The sequence below is a fragment of the Clarias gariepinus genome, chromosome 20 (assembly GCF_024256425.1).
Source record: "Clarias gariepinus isolate MV-2021 ecotype Netherlands chromosome 20, CGAR_prim_01v2, whole genome shotgun sequence".
Classification (NCBI taxonomy): domain Eukaryota; kingdom Metazoa; phylum Chordata; class Actinopteri; order Siluriformes; family Clariidae; genus Clarias; species Clarias gariepinus.
In genome coordinates this window covers 18,959,793-18,977,945 of record NC_071119.1, presented here as the reverse complement: position 1 = coordinate 18,977,945, position 18,153 = coordinate 18,959,793, and the positions used below count along the sequence as shown (strand labels likewise).

General features: G+C 37.7%; 1 protein-coding gene across 1 annotated transcript in view; it reads right to left on the bottom strand.

Annotated features, from left to right (window-relative positions):
- The window catches only part of LOC128508378 (RAS guanyl-releasing protein 2-like), a 54,229-nt gene that overhangs the window by 24,208 nt on the left and 11,868 nt on the right, over positions 1-18,153 (bottom strand). Inside the window, exons 2-7 of the mRNA XM_053479681.1 lie at positions 4,892-5,053; positions 4,703-4,805; positions 2,416-2,472; positions 2,113-2,244; positions 1,856-2,006; positions 1,120-1,293 (exon numbers count right to left, since the gene is read on the bottom strand). Coding sequence (XP_053335656.1) covers positions 1,120-1,293; positions 1,856-2,006; positions 2,113-2,244; positions 2,416-2,472; positions 4,703-4,805; positions 4,892-4,958 — 684 coding nt within the window. The 5' untranslated portion in view covers positions 4,959-5,053. The remainder of the gene's footprint in view (positions 1-1,119; positions 1,294-1,855; positions 2,007-2,112; positions 2,245-2,415; positions 2,473-4,702; positions 4,806-4,891; positions 5,054-18,153) is intronic.

The following is an 18,153-nucleotide window of genomic DNA, read 5'->3' as shown; positions in this document are numbered from 1 at the left end:
GTTAAGGCTGTGGAGAGAGAGAGAGAGAGAGAGAGAGAGAGAGAGAGAGGGTGGGGGGGTGGGAGTGTTACGAAATTAGCCCTGGCGGGCATGACGACAGGACGCGCGAGACACCTCGAGGACGAGATGCGCAAGAAAGAAAAATTGGGTAGAAATGATGACTTAAGGAAAGATCTATCCGTCTTTCTTCGTCTCTCTCTCTCTCTCACACACACTAGTAATATTCATTTCCAATATGGCTACATTGCTCCATTGTTCAGAGGATGGATGGGATGTGTACGCCACAGTAAGTCTTTGTGAATGAGGCTCTATGGGAGACATCCTCTGCCCTTCAACCCACACACAGATACACACTCACAAAAAAAAATAAAATCAATCCAGCTCCAGCTGCCTCAACACACACACACAGCTTTTTTTTTTTTTTTTTTTTACTGCAGCTAATTATTATCTTCAGTAAATTCTTTTTTTCTTTCCTTTTTTTTGGGGTCCAGAGCACTTAGCAAAAAAGTAAAGTGGCTAACTGCATCAGACAGGTTTACGACCGAGCCTCTTAATGTTAATGAACGCAGCTGACTCATAAAAACCTCTCTGCGTTATCAAAGAGAGAGATCTGGAGCAGGGATACTGTGAGGACCGACGAGGGATCAGGAAGAAAACGGGTAGGGGGTAAGCGCTTCCTAGAGAGAGACTACTCCGGGATATCGAAACCAGAAAAAAAAAAAAAAAAAGGAAACGTCTGAACAATGAAGCAAAGTGAGAACGTTTCATGTCATGAATCAAGATTCCAGACGCACACACACACACACGAGACGCTCTGTATAAAGAAAGCGTCGTACAGCAAGTCATCAGTTCGGCGTCCAATTTGGACGCAGGTGCCAGACCTGCACCCGGCTGCGAGACGTGAACTTCTCAACACCACTCTGGCTGTGCGTGACAGAGTGTGGAACGTTAATAAATGATGACTTCAGAGAGTAGAGTCTCATCGTAATCGTGCTTGAGAAGACTGACGGTGATGTTTGTCGTGTGAGAGAATGTGAACATATCTTCACTTATCTCTTAAAAAGATCAATATGGTGCTTGACACCAGCCACTATTGGCTCATGGGACTGGGGCACTGACCTGTGCGACGCGTACGAAGTGCGTTATGACGGTGGCGCGCTGCTGGGCCGTGGGCTTGCTGAGCACCATGAGCTGGATCCACTGGGAGACGCTGTTGAAGAGCATGATGAAGCGCTCCAGGATGGGGTTATCCACCGTGCAGCCGTGTCTCACGAAGCTGTGATAGTCCTGGAACTGAACACGCGACACGCCGTACCATCATATGACAGTATAACAGAACTGGGACGCACCAGCCTGGGGACTTTTCAGGCATGCATGCAAAAGAAAGCTTCAGCAAGGTTTCAAGTTCAAAAGGTGGCCAAAAGTATTAAGACAACATACGCCAAACAAACTACAAGGTGATATCACGTATTAGTTCTAGCTGGCTTTGGTTGAAGAGTTGTGCTAATTAATTGAAAAGAATTGGTTCTGGAGCCATGGCCTGGGTCATCTCCAGATCTAAACCCAATGGAAAACTGTTGGACGATATTGAAGAAGGGAATAGCAGTCAAGAAACCGTCTTCTCTACATGATCTTAAAGCAGGCATGGATCGAGCAAGTGACTCAAGAGTACTGCAGACGTCTTTTCGACTCTATGCCCAGCCGGACCTGGTAGGTTTCGAAGAATAAAGAACTTAATGCATACTAAATACTGGCTTATGTATTGCATAAAATAAATTATAATTGAATTTCACCTTTGTCTCAATAATTTTGGCCACCACTTGATATAACTATTAGGAAAGCATAAAGCACCCACCAGGATCTTACAAAAGGATTTATACTCCATATACGTGAGATGTTCTGCGAGTTCAGATGCATCCAAATGCTCGAAAAGAAGGGACATCTTCCTCTTTTTCGACATGGACGGCACGCGCTGGGTCACCTGACGCTTCCACTTATATGATGGGCTGAAAAAGGAGGGAATTTTTTTCACATTTAAAAAACATATTCTTTAACTCATACGTGGTATCCATTGATTTTAACGTGTGTATGTATGGCTGGGTGCACACTTACACACTCTCAATGTCGATAAGCTGACTCTCCTGCTCATTGCCTTCCGTGGTAAGCTGATCCCTCAGATTTCGAATCTGTTCAGCCAAAGCCGGATTAAGATTGAACTCGACAGGAAACTCCGAGATCCAGAACCTACAGGGACCGGAAAGCAAAAGCAATACAATTAGTGATTTGCACACCCAATTGATGTAAATTGGCTGTCAATCCAGTTGAAAAGGTAACATATGTAACATCACAGTCGATGTTGGTTCCACTGGGGGTGAATACTTATGCATCAGACTTTTGAATAACTAGTGCACTTACTTGACTAGGTGGCAGATTCGACTTCTGAGTTCGGCGGTGCAGCTTTCCTCCTGAGACCTGACGTTTCGTTAAGTTTATTAACGCTCCTTAAAATACTGGAAATGAATTTCCATTTCCCATCCCATTTAGAAATCAACAATTTTTTATTTAAACTTGCAAAGCTGACAATATCTTGGATGAGGTCCTTAATGGGTATGAAAAATTACCAGCCATGAGTTTTAGTACATTGCGTTTTTTATCATTTTTGTGTCAGTCCTTATTTTCTATCCCTCATCTGTCTTCTAAAACATGTTCACGTGTGAACTGGCTATACTAAATTTCCACTAGTTCTGAATGTATGTAAATGGATCCAACCCAGTGTGTATCCAGTAATAATGTATGATTATACCCACTTTATTAGGAACACCCGTCCTTCACTATTCATGTGGCTTTTCACACATACGACCAATTCTAGATAACATCATGTTCTGAATAAAGTGGATGGAAAGTTCATATAGTATTAATATACGTGACTGCATGTTATAAACGTAACTGATGGAGATAATACAGAAACATGCTGAGGGGTCAATGCAAGTACAAAGCCATAAAGGGTTATTTACGAACCTGGTGGTTTCACAGTTTCCTACCACAGTCTCTATAGAAAGAGAATCTAGTGACAGTTTTAGGCGTCACTTATTTCCCCACTCAGCAGGCTTTGAGTTGTGTTTTATATTAAATTCTCTATGTGCCTTTGACAGCTGTTTCTACCTCTGGTTTTTTGGTTTAGTTACCAAAATGCTTCAGGTTGTTTTAGTTTTTTTTAGTAATGGGTTTGGTTACCCAACTTGAGTTCATCTTCTGCTTTCTGGTAATCCTTGATTTATCTATGTACTGTATATCCTGTTTTGGGCCATTTATTTCTTATTTGATGTAACCTGGCCAAGTTTTGACTGTCGCGATCACGCTAATAAATAGAAAAAATTCAATTATAGAGTTCTTAAGGCAAAATTTCGTATTGTGAAATGCATTTTTCCGCAGGACATCCAGATAATCCATTCCAGACACCCAAAAAATATTACCAATTAACACCATGACCAAATTTTTGCATATGAAAAAAAAATCTAAACAATTTATTAAAGACATGATAGTTAAGTACAATATTAAATAAACAGACAATAAACCACTTAACCTTAATTAAAGACACTTAAACTTATTTTATGAATTCTATTGAAACTGGCTGCTTTAAAAATAGAAGTAGCTCCCTATTATTCTTGTTACTGTCCTTGATAACATTCTTGGGACCCATGGCGTAACAGTATCATCGTCATCGTCTATACTGCTTTATCCTGTATTCAGGGTCGCGGGGACCTAGAGCCTATCCCGCACGAGGCAGGATACACCCTAGACAGGGTGGCAATTCATCGTAGGGCACACACACTTGCACACACTCACACGTTTATTCGTACACAACGGGCAATTTGGAAACGCCAATTAGCCTAATCTGCAGGTCTTTGGACTGTAGAAGGAAACCCGAAGTACCCGGGGGAAACCCACCAAGCAAGGGGAGAACATGCAAACTCCATGCACACAGAGACGGGAAACGACCCTGGCCGGGAATCGAACCTGCACCCTGGAGGTGCAAGGCGACAGTGCTAACCGCTAACCATGCTAATTTGAAGTGTGACGGTAGTGTCCTGAAATAGGCTCCAGGCCTCCTACAGCCTTATACATGTTATGTCTGAGTAAGTGAAAATGAAACAGACCAAGTGAGATACACACGCTGTGTGTGGGAAGCTGTTGTATCCGTCCCATTCTCTAACCCCTGTTGGAAACTTAAGGGCGCATGGATGGGGCCTGAGGTTGTGCGAATGGACTTCAGAATTCATACTCCAGTTGTTTTGAGGTTAAATTAGCAATGTTGTGTTCGGGTCATTCATTCAACGTTATCTCAACGTCGTTTTATCAGTCAATCAAATTTTGCAACAGTCATCCAACTTTAGGCTTCCTGCTGGAAGTTAGGATTTTACCATAAGCTTCGGCACAAACTAAGGCAACTAGCACATGATATTTGTTGTGGGGATTTTGTTGCTGCAGTTGTTGTGTTTTCTAATTTGCTGTCGCATGTTGCATTTGTTGATGTGGTTTATACTTGAACATGATAGTAAAAACTACAGAATTTCATCTCGTCAGCTTTTTTAAATGTAATTTAAAGACGTACTAATGGTAATTAGGAAGCTTAATTTGGTCTACACAACATGTTTGGTCCAAATTCCCAAAATATAACTGAGTGCATTTTAATAAGGGATACTTGAGCAGGAGCTTCTTGGCCAGGTCTGTTGACGGCAGGTACCAGGGGTGCATCATCAGAAACATCCGCACCAACGGCAAGTCTTTTAGTTTCCCCGAATCATCTGGAGAAACACAAATTTTAGAATAAGCAAAAATAAGCAGATTATATAATACTAGAAATTTGACACATGACACTTGACGGACTCACCGAATGCACTGATGCAGGCTTCCACCAGTTCATCCACGGTGGCTGACTCGCCTGATAGCGACTCCATCTCTCCTCCAGTCACTCTCTCTCTTTATCACCCTCTCCCTCACTTCCTCCACCCCACTCTTTCTTCCTGTCTGGCCACCGCTCTTTCCTCTCCTCCTTTAGAAACGGAGTGAGAATACAGAACAAATTACTTTTCAGAAATATTCATCCTGTTTTTTTGTAACCGGTGAAGAATTCCTGCTCTTATTCCAGCTATTTAACAATTTCACAATGCCGCACTCCTTTTCTGATACCATTATAAAACATAAGGCAAAGGAGGATTTCAGGTTTTTATTCTTATAAGGGAGCTTTCAGTCAAAAAGCGTTTGCTGAAGCGCTTACCATATTTTGGTACTATTGTATACTGTATGTTTAAAAGACACAATTCAAATGAATGGTGTGAAAGCAAGTGTTAGGAACAAGCACGGGAGAGTGAAATTCATCACAGGTCATTTATCAATAATTATCATAGAAATGACTTTTTATGTGAGTATCAACAACATACAGTAATGTTAAGCAGTTATTCTGCAACCTTTAAGAAAGCAATAAATTGTAGACATTTTTAATTATTATTATTTTTTCATTTATACATTTGAGGCGGTAAAATAATCGCTGTTCTTCTATAATAAAATTTTAATTTTATTAAATCACATACACACTATGACATGCGGAAACATGAACACGTCTGGTCAATCCATACTAACATACAAATACACTTAATTACACTAAGATCAAAACTGCTGTAAAGCAAGATTTATATTTATATAAAAAATTATATATATAAAATTCTTATTAAAATGTTATTTCTCATGTACACAACCATACACAGTACAATATGTGTTGAAATGCGTGTTAGGAAAATAAACAAAAACCATCGCCACCATCTACATAAGAAAAAATCTGAAAACTAGAAATATTTAGAGGTATAATAATTAGGGCTGTCAATATTAAAATTTAAATTTTTAAAAAGGCTTTTTTTTTTTTTTTTCAAAGGAAAGTAACCATATGACCAACTTTGATCCTAATGGCTTGCCATAATCGCAGCGCATTTTCCAGCTGTCTATAATAATGGCATGTTTGGATAAAACCATATTTGTGTGCTTGAGCTACCTTCAAGAGGAACTATTTTAATAAGAACACATTAAATTGTAAGATGTGGGAGCGGTGGCTCAGACGGCTAAGGCTCTAGGTGGTATGGTGGTTTGCCACACCCTGTACTACCCAGCCCATGCATGCGATTTGTCATGCATTTCTTTAATCCAACGTTGCACATATTTTATAATGATGACTAATCATGATAATATCCTATCGGGCGGTGCCTTGTCATTCCGTAGAAGCCTTAATCATGACATCTATTCACTATATTGGTGTTACTGAATAATCATCAGCTTTATTTAATTACCATTGCACTATTTTATTTAAATAAAACTCATTATCTGCCTGATACTATACATCTTTATGCAAAAAAAAGCCTTAATATCAGGACATATCATCAGTCCATATACAAAGAACAAAAAATGCGACGCACTCCCATTTCATCATGGGAGTGAAACCACAATCTATCATTTCCTGTTGCAGTCATTTATTAGGCCACCAATTTGTCTGCTTTGGCAAGACAAGAACGTGCACACACACAGTGAATTATACACTCAAACACACACATCCACACAGTGTCTCTGTAAAGACCTTCCACTGACATTAATGCAGCTGATTAAAACCTCATCATAACTTCAGCAGCCAAAACGAAATCTTCAGTCTTATTTTTAATTAAAAAAAATGTTTACATTTCACTTGCAATATTTGTTTCAAACCATTTCGAATTTTTTTTTTTTTTTTTAAATGGGGACCTCATGAGAACCTATCAAACATCTGGCACATATTTCAGTACCTGCATGTAAATTCGTTCACCTCTAAAATATAAAACTGTTGTCTCTCTCTCTCTCACACACACACACACACACACACACACACACACACACACACGTATATACGAACAGAACTAAAATGTTCTCTGAATGATTTACGTTACAAGCCAGGAAACCATGGTAACAGTACCTTTCCATGCAAACACACACACACACACACACACACACACACACGCACACGCAGACTTAGATAACCACAAAGATTCATGTTACATGGCAGAAGCTTGCATTTACAGAACAGCAAAGGAAATGATATCAGCAGATCATGCTGCCGATTTTATCAGGGGTATTTACAGTAGTTCAGTTCACCACATATTTATTGTGTGATGCTGTGCACAGTAACTGGTTTATGTTTATTATTATTATTAGTAGTAGTAGTAGTAGTGGTGGTGTATGTTTACTTAACAATGCAAAACTGATTAAAGTTTGTATTATCTATTTGTTTTACTACGAAATAGGCTTTGACCTCATTTGGCATTGTATCCCCAAGTCTTCGCCACTTTAAATTCCCACACTTGGCACTCCTGTAAAATACGTCAGTAACAATACAGCAAAAATAACCAAAAGAATAGTTTCCTTCCCATGCTCCAGACGGCGGCTGAAATGGTCATCGATGAGCCAAATTTCTTTTTTGGACTGTCTGGTTCTTTCCGCACAGCCGCCAGTGGTGACTGGGCCCACAAAAAGATTGCTAGATTATGTAATTAAATGTTATTTTGTGCTTCAGCAAGAAAAAGGGACTGATGGGTAATTTAGCTTGTTCCCTTTAATACTCACAGTTCATGATGTTCTGAAGTGACTGGTTTCACTCCATACAGGTTGGAATCTTACTTATGATGGCTGAATACCTTGGGAAGTCCACCTCACAAGGGAGCTACTAGGTGATCGAAACCAAGCTGTGATGACAGACCTACAGCCAACGCCTTTTCCTATACGTATGTTTCGTGCTCAGTGTTGAAACCTAATGGAAAGTATGAGTCAGAACAAAAGCCATCATCCATTTATAAAAAGACCACCCAGTTGGCACCTATCTACGACCTTCAGCCTCTGCCTACCTCAACTTCAATGTGTCGATCATGCAGAAGGTTAAATAGCTGCTCCATCCGCGCTCTCCACTCACCCTCACCAAGACTTCCCACCAAGAAATTTTTTGGTTTAAGCAGCCAAAGGCTCCTAAAGGTTTATATTGTCTGGAGCTCTGCTTGCACTGAAGGATAAGATTACACTTTTTAACACACCTTTTCAAACAACAAGTACAGAAATAAAATACCAGGGTGTGTTGTTATAAGGAAATAATCAGAATCAGGGTGGTGTAATACAGCACAATGTAAAGCACTCAGCTCCTATTACCAACGTGAAATGGATAATTTTTTAAAATTAGGATCGAAATGAATAATGCATTAATTAATAATGAAATTCATATTTAATTAATAATGAAATATTGCACCTCGCCTAGAGGTATTGAGGAAATTGTCCAGTAGGTAGACACAATTGAGCTGTGAATCATGGGTAGACTGTAGATTTTATTAGTTTTATAAGTTTTGATTTTGATTCAATTTAGTAGCACTAATGTTTGTAGTCAGATTTATTTTAAGCAGCTCTATTTCTTACAAGTTTTAAAGTAATAAATTAATTAATTAATTAATGTGCGATCAAATATCACATCTTGCCATAATCATCTTTCATGCCGATCTCCTGCTCCACACTCCAGTTTAGCAGCTGTCCTGTACCACGTTATCCTCTTTTACGAGCCCGTTTTATATTAGCCGTTATTTAAATCTGGCAACAGCCTTGAATCCTAGTGATGAAATTTATCTCAATCATCAGCCTTAAAAAAAAATCCTGACTGAGCACGTCAGATTTGCTTTATACTGTCTGAAAATAATCTCACCACTCTGACTAAATAGTGTGTAGAATTTCAGACTTGTGTTTTATTATTTATATGGTATAAATATATGGGTCAATGTGCCAACGTCATCAATTTTGTTCATTTGCTAATTAGAATATACTGTCCTGATTGTATATTTTTGTTGCAGCAGTTGTCTTACACAGGCCTTTTTTATATTTGAAACATACAGCATGCACAGAAAATCTTTCCTGTTTTTTTCTTTTAGTTCTTTTAGACATACACCTACTTGCTTAAAAGGTATGATGTCTATCTAATGTGCTTTAAAGTGAAAAACAAGGTTAAAGCTGGATATTATAATTATTATAAATTTTTTAAATTTCATCAGGCGATATAAAGATCTCAAATTGTGGAGCTTATATTTTAAAACTTAGACATGGCAAAAAAAACTATACCAGAACATTCATTTATTTTGCCTAAATAGGTCAAAAGTAATGACGCAACTTTTTCCGTAGCAAACTCGAGGCGTTAACAAAAGGCGTCAAGATACCCGGCATATTGGTCAGTTTGCAAATCCATGCCATATGAAAAACATAAATAATAATCAAATATTACACCTTGCCTAGGGGTATCAAGGATAAGCTTTTGATTTAATTAGATTTTTTGGGACTTGCAAGTTTCAATTTCAATTAAATTTAGTAGCACTAACAGTCTGTGCAGTCTGATTTATTTCATGCATTTCTTTTATGTTTTAAAAACTATTAAAAGTATTTAATAAATGTGTGGCTGATTGTTTAAATATTACATCTTGCCATGAGAAGGACAAACATGAGTATTTGTAGAAGATGGATGAGTTTTTTTCTGCTAAAACTGTGGTTAATTTTTTAAAGAATTCTTCAATTTTAGACTCTTTAACATTAATAATTTAAAAAGTGGGAATCATTTAACAGACACCTTCCATAGCAACTTACATTTTTGTTATTATTACATGAGCAGTTGTGTGTTAACGGCCTTGCTCAAGGTCCAACGGTGACAACCTGGTGATACTGGGGTTTGAACCAGGGACCTTCCGATCAGTAATCAAACGTCGAGTTACGGCTTTACATTGATTTGAATCCATTCTAAATCAAAAGCTAAACAAACATTTCAAGTAATTGAACTGACCACATAATCAAGCAAAATCCATTTAAATACATCTCTCTAAATACAACCCCAGCTGACAATCAAGCAACCAAATCGGTTTCTTCATTTAAGAATGTCTGTAGGACAAAATATTCAAATAAAACAAACGTTTTCGAACATGGCACCTTGCCCAGGGGTTTCTAGGAACCTTACAAACTAAACTATTGTGTGATTGAAACCAGAAGCACAGGTTACTAGCTGACTTGATTAAAGGGTATTGTATGATTGAGGAAGGGTAATGAAACTGTACTAAGCATTACATATGCAATAGTTAGCACAACCATCCTAATCCAGGAAATAATTACACACATCACAGACACGCTTCTTAACATATATATTCTATTTGTTACTGTGTAAGAACATAATAATCTTCCGATCGTAGCGGGTATACTTCTGTTTTTCAACCAAGCTTTAGTTGTCCAAGAGTTGGCCTCACATTTGCTATACATATCTGTCCATAGGACATTGTTCCAGGGGCCTTGTACTTTGTTGAGAAGCACTTATGCGAACCTCAGTTGTACTTCCATGTTTATTTTACCCAAAAAAAGCTTTTTCCTGGCAACCCCTCCTAACAAACTACACCTTTTCAGTCTTCTTCTAATTGTGCTGTCATGGACTTAAAAATTTAACATGGTCTAAGGCCTGTCGAGTCTGAGATGTTTCTCATGTCTTGTTTCTGTATTTCTCTGAGAATTGCACAGTCTGGCCTTGGGGTGAATGTCCACTCCTGATAAGATCTGTCTTGAATGCTTTTCACTTGTAAATAAGCTTTCTCGATGTAGAAGGCTGAACTTCAATATGTATTTTAATGGTTGTATAACACTTTCCACATTGCTTTTCTAAAACAATTCCTTACGTCTTTCCCTCTTGGCAGTGTGTTAACACACACCTGAATGCTCCAGACCACCGAACTGCCGAAACGTCTGGTTTTATAGAGGTCTGCACACCTGCAGACGGTCAATTAATCAAGGGCTGATTAGCAGCACCTGACTTCAACGTAATTTTTTTTTTATCTTGTGGAAGCAGTAAGGGGGAACTTAATATCACCACTTGTTTTTTTTTCCATGTTGGCTGCTTTTTTTTTTTGTTTAAATAAATAATGAAACTGAAAAAAAGTTAAATGTTTTTGCAATGTCCGAGGTTGTATTTGCCTAATATTAAGACCCATTATGGTTATTTTTTTTACAAACACACATAGAATTAAAAGAGGGGGTACTAACTTTTACACTTGCTAAATATCAACCATAACCCTGAGGCTGTTTCCCTCTACTTGAAACCATTTTTTTCCTACACAATCCCTAACACATATTTGACCTAAAAGACTGAGAGACTGAAGATCTGCACTTCAGATATAAATACGATTTAAAAGTCGACCTCGCCTCATTTGTTCTCCTTTTCCATTCCTCTCTTTCTGTGAAAAAAAATGTTAAAGGTTTTATGGATCGTTTCAATAAATAAAGCACTTGCCGATCAGTGAGTGATATGGCATTCATATAAACTCTAAGGCAGGACAAAAGATAATGCTCCTGAGATATAAACTGTCTTAAATCAATATGAATTAACTCTTTAATTCAATTTTAAGCAGTTTAAACAATTAATTTAAAGTCTAGTTACACTCGAGTGGGAAGCACATTTAACGTGTTTATGCCAAGCTAGTTGGGTTGTGATTAGTGATCCTTGTGCTACATTGCTGTATTTGTGTTATTCCTGTGAGATGCGCCAAATGTAAGTTTTATTAGCAACCACCAATAAGAAATTTTACTATATTATATACTATGGTCTAATATGTGAAATTATAGTGCATACCATAATATACCACAGTACTACTATGGTACCTCTGAACTAAATTGGACTTTACAGAGTACTAGGGTATTTACTGTGGCACTTTAGTGAGTACCGTGTTGGTACTATGGCGTGTACCACAACACTACGGTACTTATTGGGTACCATAGTGGCTACCAAAGCTTAGCACATATCTAATATGGTATGTTCGTACATATTGCACCATATTAGATATGTTATAATATAATGGGAATGTTCATTATACTGTACATGATAGAACTTTGTGCCATACTATAGAACATGTACTGTTGTACCAAAGTATGTACTATGATAGAACCATGCACCATAGTGTGGTTTATCAGCAACTACTAAGTACTATGGTACTGTCAAAAACACTGTGGTACTTCTGTATATACCATGGTAGAGGTACAATGATATATACTTTTTTTGTTGTTGAGTAATCTACAAGCAAATCTATATAAATTAAAGAAAGGTTTAGTCTGGACATTGATTAGAAATCACTCTTTTAATAACATCTTTACGTTTCATACATTGGAGGACCCGGAAACCAGTCTCAGAAAATTTTCTGTCTGTTTGTCAGTCCAGCCAAATTTTGTCACAGCATCACGCAAAACTGGCGAGACAGAATTCGATGAAACTTTGGCGTTACTTAGGTATTCACCTGAAGTTAAACCTGCACCATAAATGAAATTAAAATGTTGAGTAGAAGTTAAGTTATAAGCACTTACAGCTTAAGCAGTAATATGCCAGGTTTTGTCAAATCTTTTCCCATGAACGACGGATACCACTATAAAACCTTTTTCATGTAATATTTCATATACCTTTCAAGGTTTAAGTGGCCATGTTATCATGAAGTCAGGTTGTGTTTTTCCTTTAATGCCGAAAGGTTCTAGTTTCAGGAAGCTGCCTAGAAGGCAGACACTGCTCTGTGAGCTTTAAAGTAACGGAATGTGGTTCATTTGGTTTGAAATAAGAAGGCTGAGCAAGCTTCATGTTACAGCTCTGTGGCTCTTACACACAAACCATTTGTACACACATGTACACACATGCAAACCCAGAGCAAAAATTGCTGCACAGAATGAGCTTTTTCCTTGTCTCATGAGACTGAATTGAGCTGTCTCATTACAAGTTTGACTCTGTTCTTTCTATTTCTTCTAAACCCCACTTAGGAGAAACAAAGAGACCTAACTGAGACACAAAGCGAGACATACTTTTGTGAAACATTTGAGAAATCTGAGATGTACATGAGAAACAGAATTGCATTTAAAGGAGAAGCAAATGAGCCATATATACAATAAGATCATGATGGGATTAAAATCAGATATGAATGAGATGCATGAAACAAATTAGAAATATTAAAGTTTTATTGACATATAAAAAATTCTTAGTTGACAGCATGCAGGGAAATAAATTGACAATTCGCACAATATAACAGACAGCAGCAAAATCTGGCAAATCAAGACACTAAATGATGTAAAATGTCATAAAACCTGATAAAGATATTAAGTGTCACGCTGCTCAACTCAAAGTATGATTTATACAGGAGTTACACAAAGGCCACAGCATTGTGCCAACCTTCCAGTGAAAAGAATCAGTCAAAAAGGAGATGAAAAATTCTAAAGTAAAATTTGTTGCTTGCTGTATGTAAGGGCTACAAGAACGGGCCAACACCAAGAAAAGTTCTCTCTCACTGGCTACATCAGTCTTCTCTTGTGGTGGATGTCCAAGATGTTTGTCCAAAGTCTGCAACTCCTAAAGTTGCTTAGTATCTAATTATTTACCTAAACACCATTCAGCTACTCTGTTCCCAACTTTCTAAAGGTTGAGAGGTGGGCTTGAGCTTGCTCATGGGCTGGTGCTGACCTGACTGATGATGTGCTGATAGAGATTCCAGAACATTCTCCTGCATTCTTGGTCTCCTGAGGTGCCATGCTTCTGAAAAGAACCCAGTTAAATTAAAAGTAAAATAATTACCAAGATAACCTTTCCACAAACAAACATATTGGTCTTAATTTATAGAATATAATTAACTGATGTCTCTTAAGTTACATGTTCTGGTAACTACTGTTAAACACTGAACACTCTATAATAAAACTACTGGTTTTCAAAAACTGTTCATGCAGATACATTAACTTATTCGTTTTTGAAAAAGCCTAATGTGATAATGTAACCAGCTGACTGATTTTTACCATAAAAAAAACAACTTTTAACCTCACAAATGTTAGTTACCTAGATATGCTAATCCACATGCTTCCACAGGTAGCATTTGAAATTCTTTTGCAATTTAAAAACAAACGTAAGCTGTGTAAATTTCAGCTAAGTATACCACAGTTTTTTTTTTGTTTTTGTTTTTTACCAAAACTCTGTGGTTTTAACTTATTTAGATTCCTTGTCAACAATAATTAATTTTCAATTCTATGCGAAAACGTATAACCCACCTTCACCACCCGCTTTGTCTTCTTGGTCTTCTTCTTCATTTATATCCGCGGCAGGCAAAGTATGTGGTGCGCTACCGCCACCTAAAGGTCTGGATGAATGATGGATAAAGTGGTTTGTCTTACTTGACACAGAGGACTGGTATGACCAGTGCGATGCGATGACCTGCACATTTCTCCAACACACTGGACACTTAAACATTTGCAGGGTTGGAGCATGTGTTTAACCATTCTTTCCATTATGTTTTTATAAATATACTGTATATGAGTCAGAATTGTGCAATATAGAGTGACATTTCTTTTCAGCAGAATATATTCTTCAATATAAAGAAATTAATTTTATTTAATTTTTAAAATTTCATAGTATTTCACAACTAACTATACAAACATGACTAAGCAAAAAATATTATATTAGAACATATCAGGAAACCCAAATTCACAATTTACAAACACTGCTTTGGGAAAACAAATATTACTTTCTGAGATTTAGAGGTAATGAGCCATATTTGAGACAGATTTAAGAAGATTGAGAAAACAGCTAAAATCTCATTCAAGTCTCAAAGATGGCTCATTTTTGCATATGCGAGTGGCACACAAGACAAATGTAAACTATCTCTGAGATTAAACAGTAATGAGCCACATTTGAGACACCTTTGAGAAGATGCAGAAAATGCCTAAATCTCATTCAGGTCTCAAAGACAGCTCATTTCTGTCTAGGAGACAAAGAAGAGATTAACATGGGATCTCATCTTGGAGTTTCTTTGCTATGGGAACAACTGTCCATGTGCACACAGTCTTACACACAACAATTTAACACACTGTCTTCCCATCATAACATGTGTAACGTGCAATGAGGGAAAAGTTGTACTAAATTTAAACACTATTTTTTTTTTAAGTCTTGGCTCCCCCGCACACTGCACCAGTCTTTTTATGGCTCCTCATTGTGTGCTGATAGAGCGGCACTGCAGTAATGGTGTGTGTGTGTGTGTGTGTGTGAGATTGTGAGTGTATAACAAAGCCCCCGTCTGTGTGCTACAGGGAGGTGGGCGGACACACACGATTATAGCCCTCGGAAAGAGGCCGAGGGTTAACAGACAGAATGGAGAGGGAGATGGAGACACGCAAGAGAGAATATGTATTAGTTCAAGCTCTGATGGTTTTGCTCTGATCATCCTGTTGGCTAGAACATGTTTCCCCTCAGGCTGCAGTGTGTGCGGTTTATTCAAATAAGGACTGACAAGACTTTTCTGAGGTGACCGTGGTGTATCCTGAGGTGATCGATCCAAACTGAAAATACCAACATAAGCAAGAATCTTGGAGGGCTGTAATGGTTGGACGCTGCATCCTAACAGTCATTACTACAAGATTTCCCTGACCGTGTAACGGAACTAGAGATGTGTTTTACCACCTGATATTCAATTTATTCAAACCAAAGGCAGTAGACCTCAGTAATTGAAAAAAAAAAAAAAAAAAATATATATATATATATATATATATATATATATATATATATTCTGGTGATTTTTTTTTTTTGTATGGTAGAAAACCTAATAACTTTGTGACATACTGTACCATACCTATAAAACCTTCTGATCAGACTGTCTCGTTTTCAAAATTAAGCTGTGTCTTTCATGGGAAAATGGTGTATCTCATTTGCTTGTAGCGGTGCAAATTATACAAGGGGCGTTCAAGTCAAACCAGGATTTGTGACGAATTACTTATCGCCAACTTCCAGAAGAGACGCATCTGTCTGTAGACATCTGTACGCATAAACATTCACCAACACCACTCATCTGGGAGTTATTGCAACATCACCCTGTACAGCCCTAAACTCGCTCAAAGCCATTTCCACATGTTTGCACCATTAAAGGAGTTCCTGGGAGGCCGGGGTTTTAGATGTGAAGTAAGCAGTCTGATCATGGCTTCAGTGAACTGAGAAAACTCGCTGTCCAAACGCTAGTGAAACTCTGTGAAAAGTGCATTAGTGTAGTAATAAAAGTAGTTTTTACCCTTATTCTGTTATTGTGAACAATAAGTCAAAAGTCCCGGTTTGACTTGAACTAGTTCGAGTTCTATTTCTGACCACGGGGAAAAAAAACAATAAAACCTTTTTTCTTTTTTTTTACAGTAGCTTGCTCTAGCTTTTATGAGGCATATTAAGTTTATATTATACTGTACATACACATATGCTCTAAAAATGTACTGCATACTATTACAGCAATGTGTTAGATAAGCTACGCAGTGGATAGCTTTGTCTCTGCAGAATCCCACTCAGTTGTTCAGGTCAGGCACTTTTAGACGCTTCCTAACTGACTCAATTATTATAAGTCTTCCTCATTTTCGACAGATGAGATTCAACGGATTTTAAGCAGGAGAGAAAACTTTAAATATTCAGGTGTTACTCTTTACTCCAGAGTCAGGAAATGTACATTTTGTACATTTTTGTGTATTTATTTCTTAAGATACAGAAGAGAGAATTTTAAATGTACAGTCAATACCCCAGTAAAAAACTCGATCACAAAAAAGCGCTGCTGCTGTGTATAGGCGCTCGTCTTTTTCGCCCACTTCATAACCGAAATATCTCTTTATTTCGCTTTGGGCCGCCTCTTTACTGTAACCATCTCTTCAAGTCTAGTCTCTGAACAAAACACAAAAAAGGGGAGAAAAGAAAAAAAAACATCTTTCTCTAACGTAGCTCCCGACTCAATTAATTTCTCTTATGGCTTGTATTAAAACTCAAGCCGGTTTTTATTCACTCGCTACTTCAAACACCCCACTGCTGCCAGTGCTATGCTTATTAAAGCCAGATCAAACAGAAAAAGTTAGAGATGGGAGCGGGAGAACAATATTAACGTGATAATATTTGATTCATCTAGAAATTTTACTATTCTTTTTACGCTAATAATCATATGACCAAGTTTGACAGTAATGGCTTCCCATAATAAGATGAGCGACAGGACATCACCGGGTGTCCTGAACAGCCATCTCATTATAAAAAGCTTTTAGATTTTGTTGTGTGCTTGAGCTACTTTCAAAGACAAGTATTTTTACTTTTATTATTTTTATTTGAGGATTCGGGTTCGAGCCCCGCCGTCGGAGGGTTTGCCACACACTATACTACCCGGCCACTGCATACAGTGCCGTCTATATTAACCAATATGTCATGCATTACTTTATTCCAACACTGCATGTTTATAATACAAGTAATTATGAGTTTCTAAAACTTGCAATTAATCGCAGACTATGACTGCGATTAACTAGATTAAAAAAGAAATTAATCGATTGACGATTAATCGATTTTTTTCAATTATATTGCTTGCATTGGAGGTGGTAAAATGCTGCAGATCCTCTATACTCTGTATAATACTAAATATTGCGCTTTAAACAATTCACACACCGGCAGAAGCACACCTTTCTGTGTGATGAGTTTATAATTATAACAAAATCGAAAAAAAAATTATATAGAATTCTTATTTTGAAAATAAATCTTGATATTTCCAGTATCGCAATACGGATTGAATCGTCACGCAAGTATCGTGATAACATCATATCGGGCGACCCCTGGTGATTCCCATCCCTAGTAAAAGTATAAATTATTTCATATCGCTGCTACAGTACTAGGCCCATTGGGACTGAACACTATTATGAATCATAACCACTTCGAGCTGTCCAATTTTTCGACAATAACGTGTGAATAACGGGTTCGCACTAAAAGGTCACAGCTATCGCCATTTGCAGGTGCTTATCGAACCCAAGAATCTGATGGAACTTGACCTTTTTCGCTCTTTACTCCCGATATACAGTAGAAACTAGGGATGCACCGAAATGAAAATTCTGGGCCGAAAACGAAACCGAAATTTTTGGATGCACTTGGCCGAAAACCGATACCGAAACCGAAAGTGGCTTCATTAAAAAAACATGTTTAAAATATTTTCTTTTTGTTTGTATTAAAAAAATGTTGCATATTGCAACTTTGCTGTCCTCATCTGAAACTTTGAAGTGCTTCCAAACCGCCGACATACTCCG